This window comes from Aphelocoma coerulescens, chromosome 18 (genome assembly GCF_041296385.1).
Source record: "Aphelocoma coerulescens isolate FSJ_1873_10779 chromosome 18, UR_Acoe_1.0, whole genome shotgun sequence".
NCBI lineage: Eukaryota > Metazoa > Chordata > Aves > Passeriformes > Corvidae > Aphelocoma > Aphelocoma coerulescens.
The window spans coordinates 7,471,901-7,490,482 of record NC_091031.1 but is presented as its reverse complement, the minus strand read 5'-3'; the positions used below and the strand labels follow the sequence as shown (position 1 = coordinate 7,490,482).

Here is an 18,582-nt window from a genome sequence, read left to right as displayed (position 1 = left end):
TTACACAGGATCCAAGCAACTCCTGCTGAACAGGACACCAGCTAAAACAAAGAGCTGAATCACCAACACCCTTCTTCATAAGGGGCACTAATTTTGTCAACAGACTTGCTCTCCATGTTCAGGACAGACTTCAACAATGCAAGGGAGTTTCAAATCCAAGAAAAAAACTGGGCTGAAATCCTTTAGGCCCAGGCTCACAAGCCATTCAAGAGGCACCTCTGCATTTTGCCATTAAACACTAGGGAGAACTGTGATATAAATATCTTACACAAGCTCAGAATTAGTTTGAGTCTGGACAAATACACAACAGTTAAACCTCACTTACTGACCATAAGGCACAGTGTTTTCCAGAGGCTCTGGCTGCCTGTTGTCACTGGATACTGGCCACTGGCTGTAACTTCCATCATAGTGACAACTAATGAATTTACTGCCATCCCTCTGCCAGTAGAGGTTCTCCAGCTGCTGAAAAGAAAGCCATACAAATGACTGCTCTCCAGAGAGCTGTTATCTCCCCAAAACAACCGTTCTTACTAAAAAAAAGCAGCTTTGTCAGGCTCCCCCTGCACCTGCTTTGTCTTCAACATAAGTGAGAGCCCTTCCTGCCCTGCTGAACTGACTCTGGATTGAATCAGTACCTGGCTGCCCAGGAAATGGTGTGTTGCTTTGTTATTCTGCAGGTCCCAGAGCACAATCAAGCCCCTGCTGTATCCAATTAGGATCTGGTCAGGGTTCTTAGGATGCTCCCGAAGGGCTTCCACCAGTTCACAGGATCGTCTGTTGCAGTTATCTTCTGGTATCCTGCAGGAGCAGAAGAGAAAACCAAGAGAAGCTGAGTCCAGGTACAAACTAGAAGGACTGTAATAAAAGGTGTAAGAATGAGAAATTTAATGACAAAGTTGAAACAGGTAATTACAATCTTCTCACAAATCCTTCAAGCAGCAGAAAAATCTCATGGGAGACATCACACCAGGCCTACCACATGGACATGCACCCAGCCCCATTTTCTTCAAGGAAAGGCCAAGGTTTACAATGAATACTAGGACTGGATCCCAGGACTGTAATAGACAGTCTGAACCACCCACCCTATTCTCTTACAGAATAAAGGTAGGACGGAAATGTCAGTAGGAGACATGAAGTAGGACAGTTTTCAGCAGCACTTGGATCTCCAGAGTGATAAAATCCCCATTTGAACAAAGCAGTACCAGATGTTCAACCAGAGGTTGAAAAAATAAATGGGTAATTACAGCTAAACAGAATATTTTTTTTTTTCAAAACTAAACACAAGGGCCAGGGCACAAGGTTTGCAGATTCACCCCAAGTGAACATGCTGTACCTCCACAGTGACAACACCATGTTGACCAGGACAAAAACTGTTACTTAACACACACCAGGACTGAAAGCTACTTTCATGAGAGTCAGGCAGATAAGGACAATGCTTAACACAACAGTGAGGCCCCAGTACATGATCTGGGGTGACATTTTAACAAAGGATGTGTCTGGTAATGGGATTCCACCTCTTGTTTGCTCACTCACCGCTGCAGCACGGCCTCGGGGGTGATGGTCCTATCCTCCAGCACTCGGAATGAGGGCAGCTCCACCACAAAGATGTTGCCACTCTCCGTGCCGAGGTACAGCACTTCCCGTGAGGAATGGGGAAGCACAGCTGTTACCTGGGTGGCACTTGGTGGAGAGCTGGGGATGCAAAGAGACTCTTGTTACTGAATTTGGGACAGTTAACAATGTAACAGGGACATTTATTAGTGTCATTTGGTTGGGAGGCATGGTTTGTTTTTTTTTTAAGGAGGAAAACATCAGCTTTAAGACAAATTATGTCCAAAATTTTTGATAAGTGCATGGACAAAGAACCAGACACCTTTTTTGCAGAACTCTCTCTAAGTGTTCCTAAAAATAGCTCACCTAAACCTGGCAAGATCAAGTGAAACTAAAACCACAACAGCATTTCAAAGTCTGACTTTAGGCATGGTTAGATTTACCTAACCTTAAGATTAACAGCTCCTGTACTCACAGCAGTGAGTGCACAAATATTTTAAAAGATGTCACCCTTTGCACTGGTTCAGCACTTTTAAATGCTGGTCTCCTATGCCCAAGCCAGCTCCTGGCTGGTTTCCATGAACACCCTTTCAATGGATTCAGAGGAGAGGCGTGCTGTAAGGACTGGACAAGCTCTAGCTTAAACAGTAGCAGAATTTTCTGAGTTGCTTATCCCCAGATCAGCTCCAAGCCCCTCCTGTGGCTTACCCAGGTGGCCCTTTGAGGGTGAAGCGATGCTCCTCCAGCAGCTCAGATGCTCCTCCATGCTGCTTCAGGCTCCAGAGGTGCAAGCTGTTATCATCCAGCAGTGTCACCAGCTGGCACTGCAAAATCACACAACTTGCTTTTTTCAGAATGCCAGTATTAAATATAACACAGTAAATTTAGCAGTAGAGTTGCTGCTGTTCATAATTCCCTGCTAAAACAGGACTGGGGAGCTGGTTCAGTTTTTTATGGCATTGGACAAACACTGCAGCAACGAGATTTGGGGGGTGGAGGGAGACAAGAAGTAGCCTAGAGGCTAAAAACCCTGTTATAAAGGCACAGGTTATCACTAAGGGGGATGACAAGGATTTAGGCTCCTGAAGATCAGCCTGTGCTGTAAAGCCCAGCCATGCAGCTGCAGGCTATCTCACCTCCTCCTGGCTCAGCACAGGTTTGCTGAACACACCCCAGCTTTGGGTGGGGCTGATACACTCTGCTACACCACACTCCTCACATTCTTCGTGTCCAACCTCATTCTGGAGGGTTGTGTCAGAATCCTTTTATGAGCCCAGCCCTGCTGGCTGGATGTTCAAATTGAAGCATTTTACCTGCTGCAGCCACACCTGGTGCAACACTCCCCATGGGAGTTTCAGTTTATACCATTAGTTAAGCAAACAGACACCCAAAACCGCCTCAAGAATTAAACCCCTCTCATAAAGAGGCCACTTGTGCTACGCTGGGGGCACCAGGCATCAAAGTCTGTGACCAAGACACCAGTCTGACAGTCAAGGGAAAGAGAAAGTGGTTAGACAGCCACCAGACACTTGGAAAATTCTGCTTGCCTATTTTTAGTGTGTGGCAATAACTGTTCAGCAATCCCCAGGAGCAAGATTCAATACCCCCAAACACAAAGGCAACAAACTTAACAGCAGGTGAGGCTAGCAGTGCTGTTTTGAGCTCCTGAAAATAATTAAATCAGCTCAGCAGCAGCTCCTGTTCTATCTGTTATGCAGAGGAAAGACCACCCAGCCCTACTGAAAAACTGGGGCTGCAAAAGGAAAAGGAAGCTCTTGCTTCTGCAGCAGATTGCCTGAACTATCCTGGCCTTATTACCATTCCCAGGATGTTGCTGGAGATAAATGACTAACAGTTATGAACAATAAAGCTACTCTTTAGTTTAAAGCTTCTCTTTTAGTTTTACTGAGCATCTCCACAGCAACAAGCGCTGCTGAGAGCACAAAATACACTGGGATAAACATTCCCAACCAAGCAGCATTTGAATATTCTTGGTAATAGAAGCCCAGATCTCTGGAATAAAATCAACACCTGTTTAGGAGAGATCTACACAAGTCACAGAGGTACTGAAAATGCACTTACCTGATCAGGTATAAAGTGAATCTGCATTACAGTGTTGTTTTCTTCATGTAAACCCATGAACTCCACCCCAGGAGCACCATATCTGATGAGTTTGTTGAGGATCTACAGTATTTAAGGTGACCCACAGCTACAGTTAATTGATAAGAAGCTTGCTAGCAAGCAAGATGAAAAGAGATTAATTTGAAACCACGTTTTACTGTGTGAGCTGGACAGCAAAGAATCAATGCAAATCTACTTTTGATTTTACATGCTTGTAAAATTTGCAAGCTGTGCTCACTGTGGAGAACAGGGAAGTTCACTTCTTCCTTCAGCACATGCAGAAGAGGTGCCTGGACCCTGTTTTTTTCTCAGGGATGTTTCGTGGTTTCCCAGACACTACAATCCTGCTTAACTAATTTGTAACCAGGAGACAGATGGCTACTGCCTGCATGTGCAGCCCAGCCTCTGAGCACAAACAACACCAGCAATGAATGATTAAGCTGGCAGAGACAGCACCAACTTTTCCTTTCTGGGCTGGGTGACACGCCTGTTTTACAGCTCATCTAACTGGTCTCTGCCATGAGAATCACCTCACACACACAAAAATCAGGCTGGACGTCATTAGCTAAAAAAAAAAAAAATAAATTACCACCTCCAATGTTTAGGTCTTTAATTCCTGGATGGTCAAAAACTCAGGAAGTTGAAAGCATTTCTGACTTCAGCTTTAACCTTTGAAATAGAATTGCTTTAGGAAAAAAAAAAAAAAAAGAAAAAGGAACCCTGCCCCAAATATTTAAACAACCCTGGAATTTACAATGTGAAGGATTGCTAAACTTAGGCCAGATCTAGTCTGACCTTCTGCATAGCAGGAGCAGAGTCTTGTTTAATATCTGCATCAGCTCAGCTTCTGTTTGAGCTATAGTTCAGCTCTTGGAAAGATAATCCCACCCTGATCAGACCAAAATCACTCCAAACCCTGGCAAACTGTTTCAGTGTTTCAGTAACCCTTGCCTGCAAATTCATACTTGATCTAACTGTGGAAGAGTCTTCAAAACTCCACGTTCTGTTGAGATTAAAGAACTCTCACCCAAGGTGTTCAAAGGATACAATTTGATGGCTCCTGATCGTGTCCCAATGGCCATGAGACGGAGAAATGGGCTATAGCCCAGGGCACTGGGCTGATGGGGAAATCCATGTTCCACAGTCTGGAGGAGAGAAGGAAAAATCATAATCAGCAGCTTGTTTCATGGGCATTGTTGGGCAGAGATAGAACACAGAAAGTAAACATGGCATGGTAGATGAAATACAGCACTTAATGGCAGCTTTTTCTGCTGAAAGGTGTTCAAACACCAGTTAGATTTGCTGAACAACAGCCTAATGATGAACATGTGCCAAGAATCCCTAGCTCCACAGCCAGGATATCCAGAAGTGTAACAGAAATGAAAGAGAAATATTCTGAAAACAGTAGCCCAAGCAGCTCTTGATGTTAAGATTATAAATAACTCTGCATAAGCACGGCTTAGTCAGTCAATACAACACACTCCATCACTCCACATCAGCTGCACTTCTGTAAACCAACTGCTCAGCACAATTTCAAAGTCTGACACAAATGCTGTGTGCTGTGAGATCAGCTTCATCTGCCAAATTCCACACAGGTCAGCCTTCCTGACCTCTTTTTGGTGACTGACATGAAGAAATGGTGCAAAGCAGTGCAGAGCTACGAGTGAACATCAGTGCTCATCGAGGGAACTAAACAGACTTCCTATGAGCAGTCAGGAAAACTAATGTAATCCATATCCATTTTCTGGAGGGAACACGAGGAACACTGGGAAATTTAATGAGAGCAGGAGCCTGCTAGGCCACCTCAAAGTAATTCAAAGCCATTTGGGACTAAAAGATGTCACTGTCACGGGGAGCAGTGTTGCTTGCCCTTAGTGGCTTCCCGAAAGTACAATCTACACTGCCCCAGGAGGGAGATTTGGAGCGTTTGCACACACCACACTGAGCATGGCTGATGCATTTACACACCAGGGAAAAATGTCCTGCCATGCTTACAGGATGCCACCAAGCTGCTTGGAGAATAGCTCAGTGAGGTTTTCAGAAGTGCTAATGCACAGCTCTTATCCTGGTTTAGGCAGAACCAGTATGCACCAACACACAGCCAGGTAAAGAGGGCTGGTGAGTCCACAGATTAATAGGGCAGATCAACAGGGATGCTTCCTAGAAAACACTGATCCTTACAGGCCCAGCTTCTGGAAAATACCTTCTTCCAAGGCAAGCTGGCCAGCTACAGAATAGGAGTTCATTCACTCATTATTGAAAAACAAAACAAAACAAAAAAGCGGAGAACCCTCCATCTGCAGCACTTACACCTCACTCCCATCCTCATTTCCATCATGTCTTTGAAGCAAAGCTACCACATCACTTAAGTTTTATGCTTTATTCAGCCTAAAAGGAACACCTGGATTTTATTTCCTGCATACTGATTTCCCAACTTAATCCCCTGCACGAGAATCAAATGGAGCCGGTTTCATTTCTGTGGTCAGGCCACAGCCCGAGGTGCCCCAGCTGCTGCAAAGCACTTTAATGTCCTGCTCAAAGACACAGCACAGGAGGATCCAGCTGACTCCAGAGTCTGCCAGTTTGCTTCAGTTTTAGCCATTTGATCACAACTCCTAAGCCGCAAGGAAAGACCTCCATCCTCTAAATATTGGTCACCCCAGCCTGAGGTCCTCTTAAGGGAAGATGAGCCTCTGTAGAAGATAAAACTGGAAATATTGGAGCATTTCTCAATTTTCTGCTTGCCAACTCATTAGGCTGGGCAAAAGAGTAGTCAGTAATTTTACCTTTTATAGGTAGTAAGCCAAGATTAGTACTACAAGCTCCAAGACCACTGAGTTTACTTCCTTTTATGATAACAATCTCCAGCCTTACCTGTATATATTCTAAGAAAGTAATTTAAGTGTTAGGTTTGTACTATCAAAAACAAATTTTGAGAAGTCAATCTTTTTACTGTCACCCTTGAAGCTGCTGCTAACCAACCTTTGCATAGACACATAAGACTTCCAAGAGAAGGCTGTATGAAATTAGGAATTTATCAGTGGATTCAGAGTTGAAACATGGCAGTTTCCTAATCCAGCACAGGCAAAGAGGAGTTTCTCTGCACTGTGATAATTACTGAGACAACAGAAAAGCTTCCTAATTGTCAAAGTTGTGGGAGTATAATGCTTTGGTGCAAAATTCTGGGAAGAAGATCCAAGTAAACGTGTTATCTTAACAACAAATCAGGCATTTAAATGAATCAGGTGTAGCACAGGCAATAAACACCATTCCACTCTCACCCAAAACAAAGTGAGGAACTTGTTCGGGAGACATCAGTGTAACTCCTCTGTTAGTTTTAGTTTCAACTTGTTCACAGTCACTGCACTGTCATGTTATCAGCTCAACTAGGTGCAATTTTCAGTGACACATCAATTAGAAACTGTGATTATTCTGAGATTTCATCCAGCCCAGAAGATAAAGCTTTAGCCACAACTCTCAGAAAACCATGACTTATACAATGCTGCACTGCCTGTTAGGAAGCTGTCAACACCAGCCTTAATACTGGCCTAATTATATCTTGGGTTTGATGTGTTAATTTGTAAACACATTAGACAAGTCAATAAAGGCTTTAATTTTCAAGTATGAGACCTATGAACTGCACAACCAAGTGTGTATGATTCAGTAATAATAATAGGAGGGTGATTTTTTTGTTCCTCCAGGTTTTCATTCAACCAAAAATTTGAAGTACCCCCCATTCCACAGACAAATTTGCAAAAGAGAAGTATCAGTAACAATCACAGCGTGCTACAAAGCTGCTCAAGGAGAGCAGTAAATGTACTAAAGGTTTCTGATAGCTCTGAATCTTCAACCAAGATGCCCATAAGATGCAACAAAGATAACTCTCTCTTATGTCATTCATTTGTTTCCACAGCTGGGCAATAAAGGCTTCACAGTGGCTTTTGGGCTGCATTTGACACCACCAGGGCCAGGCATTCACATTCACTGTCCTGATTACCCAGATCTTTTCCTGCTACTTATTTGCACGCAGTTGTTAAATCACATGAAGGCAGCTTTGGGCTGCCCTCCTTCCCTCCCCTCTCTCGGCAGCTTTCATCAGCCAATCCTTTCACCTGCCCAGCAGGTAAACGCAGCAAGGGGGAGAGAGGGGGGCAGGAGGCAGCAGAGGTTACAATAGAGCCTTTCAGCAGAGCTGAAATAACAAACCGGAGTGCCCACAATGTGCCCTCCTTCTCAAAAGGGCCTTTGTTCTTTGGGGAAAGGTAGGAGCTTTTTTTCATTCTCCACAGATCTGTCAGACTCAAGCAAGCCTGGTGTCAGCAGCACTGACAGAAATGCTTCGTGTCAGTCATATTTACTGCAGGAAAAATGTGGCCAAACTGAACAGTTGTTCCCAGCCCACACTAAAGCTGTGCCGATGCAGCTCTGTCTTCCTCCTTTCACTTGTCTCTGCTTCTCCCCTCAGGTTGTTTTATGACAGAGCAGAGACAAATCCAACCACAGGCAATACAAACCCTGTCCCTTTGTTAATTCATCTCTTGAAGAAACAACGAAGCCTGTACGTGCTAACTCCACTTTGCAGAGACACTAATTCAGATTTCAGGTAAGCTATCCATCACACCCATCAGCAAAGGGGCAGGAAGGCTGAAAACAGGGAAAAACATGAAGCCATAAATTAAATGCAATGCTCCCAGTTGGGTAACATTCAGCTGTAAGACAGGCTGGTTCACCTGTGTGTTACCCATCATCTAGTCTGACAATGCCAGCCTGAACACGTTTCTTCTGCAGAGCTTGGACTGAGCCAAAGGCATCCAAATACTACTTCCAAAAGCAGGATAAACTCAAAGAAGGAGACTGCCAAGTCCACATACCTTATCCTTCATTCTATCCACTGAGCTAAAAACAGATTCTTGCAACAGGTACACACAAGTATGGGAAGTTCTTACTCATACAGAGAAACAGATATGCAAAGCTAAGTGACTAGCAGAATTTAGGAAGGTGTTTTTTGAAACAAACACAAGTTTGAAGACAGTTTGAAGTGCTAGTCCAGTCATCAATCAGTACTTCAAAACCATGTGGACCACCTCTTATGCAAAACAGAAACTCAAGAGAGAGGCAGTAAAAAGATCACAGCCTATTTATACCTGGCAGAGTAAACAAACAAAAATCCATCACCACCAATTAAACAGACTTTCTAAATTGAAGTCCATTCTAGGTCAGCGTGGTAAAATACATTCCACTACACTAAATCTGTGTGGCATCATGCATTTATATTCAACTTCAGAGCAAAATGAGGGCAGGAATCCCCAGAACCTTTAAGGTACAGACCTTGCCTTTAGTCATGACCCGCATCACACACACTGAAGAGGTGCAAATCCACCATGCAATTTCTCTGATCAGCAACTTTATAGTCCCACAAAATATTTCCCAAGCAGGTTCTCAACCAGAAGTCTTTCAAAGACCTCAAATAACAAGTGTTTAAAACCTGCTTACCAGCACTAATGTGCTTGCTCTAACAGCACATTAGACCAGGACAGTCTTGGCACACAAAGCATTATGATTCTTGGCTCCTTGAAGCCACAACCTTCAACAGCTCAGAACTAAGGTCTGACTTTCCCAGATTTTCTCAGTCTACCTAGCTGTGAGTAGATGTTTGTTGGATCAAAGGGTACAAGCTTTCAAATGACCCATTATCTCTGGAAATACTGGAATGGGAGACACAAGACTTGGGAAAAAAACCCTGACTTTTATGCAAGAAAAAAATAGAGTGTAAAAGATTCTGGTATAATGTTCATTCCCTTCTGATTCTTATTAGCAGAGAACAAGTTACTGTGGCTTAAAGGTGCAAATGCATTTTACAAGGCCTTTAATTACCAAGCTGTTAATGAGAGTGAACCATTAGGAAGTGTCCAAAGCAGTTGTCTCCCTAGAAACAAGATGCAATATTTACCTTCAGGACTGAATCAAATGGAGTCACAAATCCTGATGTCAGCTTCTAATATATTTGGAAGTTTCCCTCTGCTGCAAAAGCCAGCTCTTTCAACCCTGTTTTGCATTATCCAAATTAGCATGTCTCTGGCAGGTAAAGCTTAGCCAAATATTCTCATAAGAGAAAGGCATATTCAAGGAAGAGACATCCCTAAAATAGCAGAAGCTTTTGCAATGTATATATAATTTTAAATGCTTGTAAGCAACTCTGACCCATCCCTGGGACGTCTTTTCTGAAGCTGACATTGCACTTAGCTGGATGCAAACAACTCAAATATGGTCTGCATTTACTGATTCTTCTACTGCATCTGCACTAGGATTTCCTCATGGTAGCAGGCAGAAAACAGACCTGAAGCACTCCTGAGTTCCTTTCTCTCCCCAGTGGCAGGGAGGTATGCACGGAATTGGTGTCACTCAGTACCAATTACATTAAATCATTTATCTCAAATATCCACAGTTCCACTTCAAGTATCCATCTACAGCACAATTCTAATGAATCAAGGAGGTTATTTCCTAGGCTGATTTCATTTATCCATTACACTTTTCAGAAAAATTCCATTTAAACCTTGGAAACACAAAACCTACAAATGTATTTCTGCTCCCCAAAGAAGATATAAGTAGCCATTAGCCTAGCAATGATTTAATACTAGGCCTTTTCAAAGATAAAAGCACTATGCTCCTGGCCAGAGCTCAAAAGAAAAATGCCCAGAGTGTTGGATAGATAGCACAGCCATTGCTATTTCTTCTTCACAGAGGGAAGGAAAAAACCTAGAAACAGATTCAGACTAAGATAATAGTAAATTCATTATTAATGGCCATTGTGCTGCCTAGGTGCTAGCACAGCTTTTTAAATTCACATTTAAAAGCAGAGGTACACTTGTAAATCCAAAGTATAATCAGGGACAAATAACTCTGGTGTCAGCTGCATCACAAGCTGTGGCTTCTGTGTATCTTTAGAAAAATGTTTATTTTCCTAACAAGGACTACCTCTAACAGCAACAGTCCCAGCACATAGCAGGACAAGTGACAGACCACTCAGAGGACAGAAAAGCTGCTGTGAAGATCTCTTCTTTCAGCAAGTGCCACTCAAAAGAATCACAATATCCTTCCTCTTAAAAGGGAAAGACAGAATTGAGAACATACCCAGGAGCTTAAAGGAAACTACTCTGGCACATCGGGGGAGAAAAGGACAGAACTGAAAAAGAGAACAAACCACCTCTCCTAAATTTAACTTTTCCACCCACACTCAAGTAGTTTATCCCTCCTTTTGCAGGATGCAGTGGCTCAGGATAGATTTGCCTTGAAGTCTGAGGAAAGCCCCGTACCTTGTTAAACTGGAAAAGGTCACGTTTGAGCCTCTCTCGCACTGGATCGTGTCCGGGTCTTAAGAACCTTCTCATCTTCCTTGCTGTAGTATCTTGGCAACAAAAATCCTAACGAAAAGGAAAAGAAAAGCCATATAAACAAAAGCAGCCTGAGCAGAAAGCAGGCAGAAGTAGGTTATTTATTTTGGTTTAGCAGGTAACAAATGAGCCAGAGCAGACTGAGACAACATCACTATCGAGTGACTAAAACCTGATACCAGTCTAGCACAGCTCTCTGGTGCAGCACTTCACAGTTCCATTTTCACATTGATAAAGCAAACTAGTACAGATAGAACAGGAGGATTTTTAAAAGGGTTTTGCACTTGGCCGTTTTGTGATCCTTTGTGTTGACCTCATCCAAAGAAAAGGCAAAACTGCATCATTTGCATAAACATTCAGATAAACCCAACCTAAAGGCCAACTCCCGGGCTCAGGCATTATTGACTAGCATCAGTTTTCACCCCAGGTAACCCTCCAGCTATTGAGCCAAAAAGAGAAAGAATCACATTTTCAGGTCTCTCCATGGGCACGGCAGAAACGGCACTTTGCTGCCTGCAGGGCAGCTGCATTAATTATTAACTTGCTTTTGTAAAATATCAAACCAAACTCCCTGCTCGAGATGGGGGTAGGGGAAGGGAATTTCGCACCTGCAATCCCCTGTGCAGCTGAAGCACAAAGCAATGTCCCAGTGCCTGGTGTCTCACAGCGACAGGAGGATCCAAGCAGGACAAATCAGACCTGACTTGCAAGCCAGCAATCACACGGGGAATACCAGGCTCCAGCTTCCTATTCTCTGCAGCTCAGGAGGCTGTCACATCTCCCCTCTACGGAGGTGCTAAATGACAAGTAAAACTCTGCAACTCAAGAGCAAAGGCTTCAATTCACATCCTGACAACTTACCCTGGTGTAAGTGCTCCTGCCTGCCCTGGCCATCTCTCACAGGCTGCAGTTTACGGACACTCCACTCAGTATTTTATTTTAATTTGTTGGGCAGGGAGCAATTTGCCAGCTACTCTGTACATGACACACATGTGCAGCGGGGGCCAGAACTTCTGAGGTGCAATGAAGTATCAGAATGGATACTCTACAGGGTCAGAAGAAGTTCATACACACCTACAGCAAGCTGGGGAGCAGGGGGCTGATGTTGCATGAGAAAGAGAGGGATCAAAGGAACAGACAAGTGAACAGAGGGCCTTGGACCCTTCAAACAGTGGAGGTGAGTGACTGAGGGGAGGAGCTTTCACACCTGTATAGATGGGAATAGCACAAGGAAACAAGGTGCTGCTTCTGTGCTCCTGCCAGCAACAATGGCCTTCGGATAATGACTTAAAACAGCCACTTCTGAGGAGCTTGAGTTGTTTTTCAAAGAGTTCCTAGCAAAGCCTTGCACCAGCTGTGAAGGTCCAAAAGAAGGAAATGGTGTGATAAACAGGATGCTCCACAGGCATATTTTGAGAACTCCCTTCAGAAACTCCCTGAGCTCGAACTTGTACCTCTTTGTTATACTACTGCCCTTTTACCTGTCCTGCTCACACTCCAACATCTCCAGCCACCTGTGCAGCACTGCCCGGACCTCACCAAAGGACTGCAATGCAGCCCTGGTTCAGAGGACCAGAGGATCACATGTGGATCAATCACCTGAGTCACTTAGTCCCTAGAATCACTAGGATTTAGGTGACTGGAATATATCACCTACATGACATTCCAGTCACCTAGAATCACTGGCAGCACCAATCACCATGGAGAAAAACTGGCTCTGAGCTGCTACAGGTGTCTGTGAGCCATCAGCACATGCAGGGGTGAAGAATGTGCACAGAAACAAATGTATGAGGACCCCAGAAAAGACAGGAAGAATAAAAGTGTAGCTTACTTGGAAAGTAAATCCTTCTACAGTGATTTAGCATCTCAACTGAAATTTCAAAAATAGTATCAGATCATAAGTCTTCTTTTATTAGACATCTCTGAGAGAGGGACATATTTTCACAAAGCTACATTCACTTTAAGTTAGCAAAAGCTACAGAGCAGTGACAAGGTGCTGTGCAATGAAAGGAGAGTGTATCACAGCCATGTATAACACACAACTTGCCCTTAGCCAGACAAGGAAAGTGCCAAGAGACGCACCCTTTCCCACTGTCAATCAATATCCTGGACCTGTTAAACGAGGCAAACCCACAGAGAAACTACTAATTACCCTCCCCACTTTAGAACAAGAGACCTCAGCTGTGCCAGCAGAGACAAACTCAGGAGCAAAGAAGAGGGGGCTTGATTTGAGAGAGACACAACTTCACATTTAACACCTTGCTAGAATGTTTTATTCCGAAATATTAATTGCATCCAGAAGCGTGCTGTTTGAGCCTGCTTATGCAAGAGCTCCAACACTCACACTCCAGCCCACAACAACTTGTTCAACAGGCTAAGAAGTGTAGTAGTTCTGAACTGAGCAGTAACTCACTTGAAGAACCATCACCCTGAAGGGCTGAGAGGATGAGAGAAGACAGGCTACAAGAGTCACCTCTCATACACTGGTATCAGAGTTTCCTTCTGACCAAAGAACCTTTGAGTGTCACAGTATGGGAAAGGATGAGAGGACGAGCAGTTTTGAGCAAAGGCAAGGAAGTAAGAGCATCCACTGCAGCACAGGTTGTCCAAGCAGAGTTATTATCACAAGTTTACAAGGCTCTTATCAAAGAGAAGAATTTTGGTTTTAGTACAATAGGCAAGTATCTCTTCCAATTCTAGAAATAGATTCCACAATCTGTATAATCTTATCTTCCAGATGCACATTTACATTTTAGCAGGCCAGTTTCTCTCCCACACACCTTTGGAGTCTAAAGTAAAACTCCAGCCCCACGTGCTCTGCAGTTGTCTGCCAGTCAGCATTTACAACCATCTGGTAACAGTTGTGGCTACCAGTAGCCAGAGAGGAATTCTCCAGTAGCCTCTGAAGCTATGCCAGGTCTGCATGTATCTAATGTTCTTATTTTCCAGGGAAACAATTCTTTAGGCTTTCAAAGACGAGTCTTTTACCAGAAACTATGTGCAACATTCTCTTCTTTTAAGATGTATTGAGAGCAGCTGTTTAGAGGCAACAATAGCCCAAGGCTGAGCCAAACCAAGTTTTGCTGGTACTCAGGACATGGACACCTGACAGCAGAGCTCAGAGTGCCCTGAACATCAAACTCCTGCTGCTTCCTTACCCTGAATGCTCAGCTAAACACAGCAACGTCCCCTTTTTCACCTCATTGGATTAGATCCAGACACAAAGCAAAATCTCCTCACTATTCATATAGAAAGGCAATGAAAGCACTAGTTGCAAGACGATCCTGTTTCCAATCACAGACTAAGGAGCAGTTAAACATCAAAACCAGATTTCATTCTGTCTTCCTTGCTCAGCTCCATTTATTTCAGATGCCGTGAGATGTGGCATGTGAACCATATTCAACTGAAGGACAAATGCTCCTTCCCAGGAGCAGCATTAATTGTTCCTCACAGCTGAGTGTTACCAATCCCAGAGCTCCACGTTTTCCTTTGGCTTCCCTGCTTCTGCACACAGTAATGTATCTCGGTGCCAGTGTACAGCTTGCTAAGATACTCTCCATCATTTATCTCCATCAACTTGGCATAGCCTGGCAGGGAATTACCCTGTGCAGAAATTCGTTGCAATTTTTCCTTATGTCCTCCCATGAGAGTGGAGTTTCCAGCCAAAATGTTGTAAGTCCCAAAAACACAAGTTAATCCAGTCTTACAAGAAGAGGAAGCCCAGGTCAGAAGTTTTTACTACATAGACAGTATTAGGTGTGGATGCAGTCTCAACCCCACGACAAAAACATACCCATAATGGGTTTATTTTGCTCACGTAGCAGAGTTGCAAGGTACCATCTGTGTGCTTCCTTGGCAACCTTTACTCAACTTGAACAGGTTTTCAGTGGGATGCAGTCCAAGAGCTTTCTGTTCAAAATGCCAGCAAGTATCTCAAGAACTCTTAAATCCTGCCTTGATTTAGGTCTCCTTCTCATTCCTTCCTCAGCACTCCTTCCTGCTTACAGGTCCTTGAAGGGAGAACTTATACCCATGCATCTGATAACACTTTATGAACCCTGCTAAAATAAAAGAGGCCTTATCAACCAGCTTTGTTTGAACTCCAGGCAGCTGGTGCTGCTATAACAAACTGTCACCACCACGGCCTTGTCTGAACCAGGTTCTCTCCTGCACCCAGGAGTTTGCCTTGTTGCTGTTACCAACACAGTCAGCAGCAACAGAACAGAGGCTGGGTCATCTGCACAGCAAAAAGCTCTTCCTTAGCACCAGTGATCTCACACCAACAGAACTGAGCAAAGTATCACTTAAATACCAGACTTACCACATTTATCAATTACAGGTGCCATGACTCACTGGGAAAGGACAAGTTTAAGAACAATTTTAGCCTGAAATCAATGAAACAAGCCTGAGCTATTCTTTAACTGCTCCTCTCTGCCACTCTGCTTGGCTGTGACACTCTGTCAAGGCAGATACTCACGGAGAAAGCCCAAGCCAAGCAGAACAGCTAAAGCACGGGAAGGAGCAGTTGCAGTACACAGAGACAAATGTAAGACATCCCCTTCTTTTCCCAGGAGAAGGAAGATGTTCTAACATTAATCTCAGTTTAATGAGACCATGCAGAGATCTCCCTTATACAACTGCTGAGCCACTGCTATCCCCCAGCCCTTGCAGCTTCATAAACAGGAGAGTGTTCAGGTGCACCTTGCATACAGTAGTCAGAGAGGAAAACCAAGAGATCCTCTAGAAAGAAGTTATTTTAGTGAACCTGGAGAGACAGACAGTGAAATGAACAACTGAACATACTGTGGCAACACTATGTGCAGGTGGCTGCCCTCCCAAAACACAAACAATATTAAATAAAATATCAGATATCGATTGTCCAAGAACTCTGAAAATAACTGAGAACCAATCACACAACTCAGGCAAGTTCACGTACTTCCACAGCCTTGTGCTTGGAGTTACCAGGATCCGCCCACCTGCAATGAATTTGGGAATTGTGCAAACCTTGTGTGTCATTATGACTCCTATTTTGTTCTCCTTGTCATGGGGGCATGACAACACGAAGTTTCAAAATGCTACAGCAGAACAAAGTCTTTGCACTGAACAACATTATTGCCCATGATGCAAAACCCTTTGTAGGCTTTGCTAAGAAGCATGAATTGAACAGAAGAGTGGCTTGTAACTTTGGAGCAGCATTTTACACACAGTGGGTCAATGGAGCAAACCACAAAAGCGTTTGCTTCATAAAGCAACACAAAGAGATCCAGCTATGAGAAACTTTTATATGAGAACTGGACTTTCCATACAATTTCTGCATAGAAACCAAACCAGTCCCTCCTTTGGTATTTTAAAGAAAGATGATGGTACTAGCAATACCACATACTTTTATTGCCATGTATTAACTGCAAGACATATGTTTAAAACCTCCCTTGCTCTTTGACATTTCTCAAGCCTCTGTGTCAGCCAAGCAGGGACACACCTCTTCCATAAGCAATTCCCAGAAATAATTATGTTACCATACCAGAAGGCCACTGGTAGATAAAGGGCTCTCAACTGGTTTAACCCCTCCAATACTTTTCTTTGGTCAGCTGTTATAGCACCTGCAATTTGTTGAAAACCAAGTAAAAGACATTCCTCAGCACCATGCTATGAAGATGTTTGAGAACTCTTCTTGCTTTCCAATACCATGAACTATGTGGAGCTCCTCAACAGGCTACAGGCAGCACTGAGCAGGATTAGGGACTGCTCACTACTGGCACAGATCATCCTCATCTCCTCCATGGGCCAGTCTATCCCTACAAGGAACGTGCCAGGATGCACGGAGGAGCCTTGGGATGTACCAGCACTTTGCATTCCACTTGCCAGAAGCAGCAGCTTCCCGAATCAAAGGTAAGATCACCAGGCAGCTGCTCTGGGCACTCAGCTTCAGCTGGGACTTGGTAAAGCCAGATATTCCAGTTGACTGAAGATGACTACAAAGAGCAGCATTCCCCATCAAGTAAGACATGACAACGGACAACTTTTACTTCCACCATCTCAGTGGAGCTATCCCCCTGTCCTGTCACTATCCCCACACCAGCACAAGGCTTTGTGCCATTGGCTGCAGAAATACAGACCCAGGAGTCTGATTCAACTGCTCTACACCATCAATAACACTAAACACAAACACGCAAAGCTTTCTCCAACGCCACGGTTAAGCCTCAGCTCCAGAAGGGGAGACACCAGGAACAGTCTGTTCCCTTGGCACAACTAAGGGCAACCTGAGACAAAAGCTGAACAACTTGTTTCATCGTTTTATTACACCTGTTTGCTGCCTGCTGGAAGTAACGTGCTTCTTCACCCAGCAAGTTCTCACAACTTTTGGAGGGAAAAAAAATAGTGACAAGATGCATTTAATACGGGCATAGGAAAAAAAAAAAAAAGAGAGAGAGAGAAAATGCTACCAGAATATCCCGAGGGAGTCAGAGTCACTGCAGTTCTTGTTCTTGTCTTCTCCAAGACTCGTTGCTTGGAATCAGCGGCAGCACTGGAGACCTGCGGGGCCGGGCTGCGGGCAGGGACATCTCCCACCGCAGGACGGGGAGGGAGCGGTTCCCGCAGCCCCCGCGCCCCGGGAGCGGCCCCGGCCCGGACCCGCGCGGGGGCCGGGCAGGAAGTCTCGGAGCGGCTGCCGCCACCTCCCCGGGGAATCCCGGGATGCGGAGCTGCCGCGCGGTAACCAGGGGGGCTGCGCGCTCCGGCCGGGACAGACACAGCGCAGCGAGCCCGGCAAAGGACACAACAGCAAACAAAACCCCAACAGCCCTCAGCGCCGCGGCTGCAAGTTCCACGGGGAGCCACTGCCGCATCCCCAGGTGCGCCGGGGCTTCAGGTGTGGGTAGCCCCGACACGGCCGGCCCGGGCAGCGCGGAGGGCCCGGGCACCCGCCAAGTAAACGCCCGCGGGGGCGGAGGCAGCGGCGAGCACCTGCCGGCCCCGCCGCGCAGCCCAAGCACGGGCGGGCATGGCGGGGACCGCCCCGGCGAGGCTCTGCCGGGGCCGCGCCGGCCGGACCCCTCGCCGAGACCCCTCCCCGGAGCCCCTCCCGCCTCCCCGCGCGGCCGCAGCGAGCGGCGCTCACCTGTGGGGGCTGGGGCCGGGCCGCCCCGGCCGCGCTCCGCTCCGCGCTCCGCTCCGCGCCCGCTCCCCCTCAGCTGCGCGGCGGCGGCGGCCTCGCTCCGCGGGCACCTCCGGGCGGGGCGCGGCGGGGCGGGGCCGGGGCAGCGCCGCCCCCGGGGCGGGGCCCGCTGTGCAAACACATGCACGGGCGGGGCGCCGCATGCAAAGAAACCCGCGCCGCGGCCCCGCCTCTCTTTTTAATCCGGCGCGCTCATGAATAATTCAGCAGCGCGCTCGCTGCAGCCAGTCGGGGAGCGGCTCCGCGCGGCTCGCGGAGCGCGGGCACCCGGCACCGGGAGAGGCGGAAGGGCGGCGGGGAAAGGCGGCCGGGAAAGCCGCCTCCGGGGCCGGGCTTCGGGGC

General features: G+C 45.7%; 1 protein-coding gene across 4 annotated transcripts in view; it reads right to left on the bottom strand.

Annotated features, from left to right (window-relative positions):
• The window catches only part of LLGL2 (LLGL scribble cell polarity complex component 2), a 33,138-nt gene extending 14,854 nt beyond the window's left edge, over positions 1-18,284 (bottom strand). For 2 of the 4 annotated variants that reach the window (XM_069032230.1, XM_069032233.1), the window contains exons 1-8: positions 18,184-18,284; positions 10,986-11,093; positions 4,720-4,817; positions 3,634-3,715; positions 2,260-2,375; positions 1,534-1,692; positions 636-798; positions 330-462 (exon numbers count right to left, since the gene is read on the bottom strand). In XM_069032230.1, coding sequence (XP_068888331.1) covers positions 330-462; positions 636-798; positions 1,534-1,692; positions 2,260-2,375; positions 3,634-3,715; positions 4,720-4,817; positions 10,986-11,060 — 826 coding nt within the window. In that variant the 5' untranslated portion in view covers positions 11,061-11,093; positions 18,184-18,284. Of the gene's footprint in view, positions 1-329; positions 463-635; positions 799-1,533; positions 1,693-2,259; positions 2,376-3,633; positions 3,716-4,719; positions 4,818-10,985; positions 11,094-17,506; positions 17,635-18,183 lie in introns of those variants that run through there. The other 2 variants (XM_069032232.1, XM_069032231.1) reach the window with 2 other exon arrangements.
• Positions 18,285-18,582: the final 298 nt, after the last annotated feature.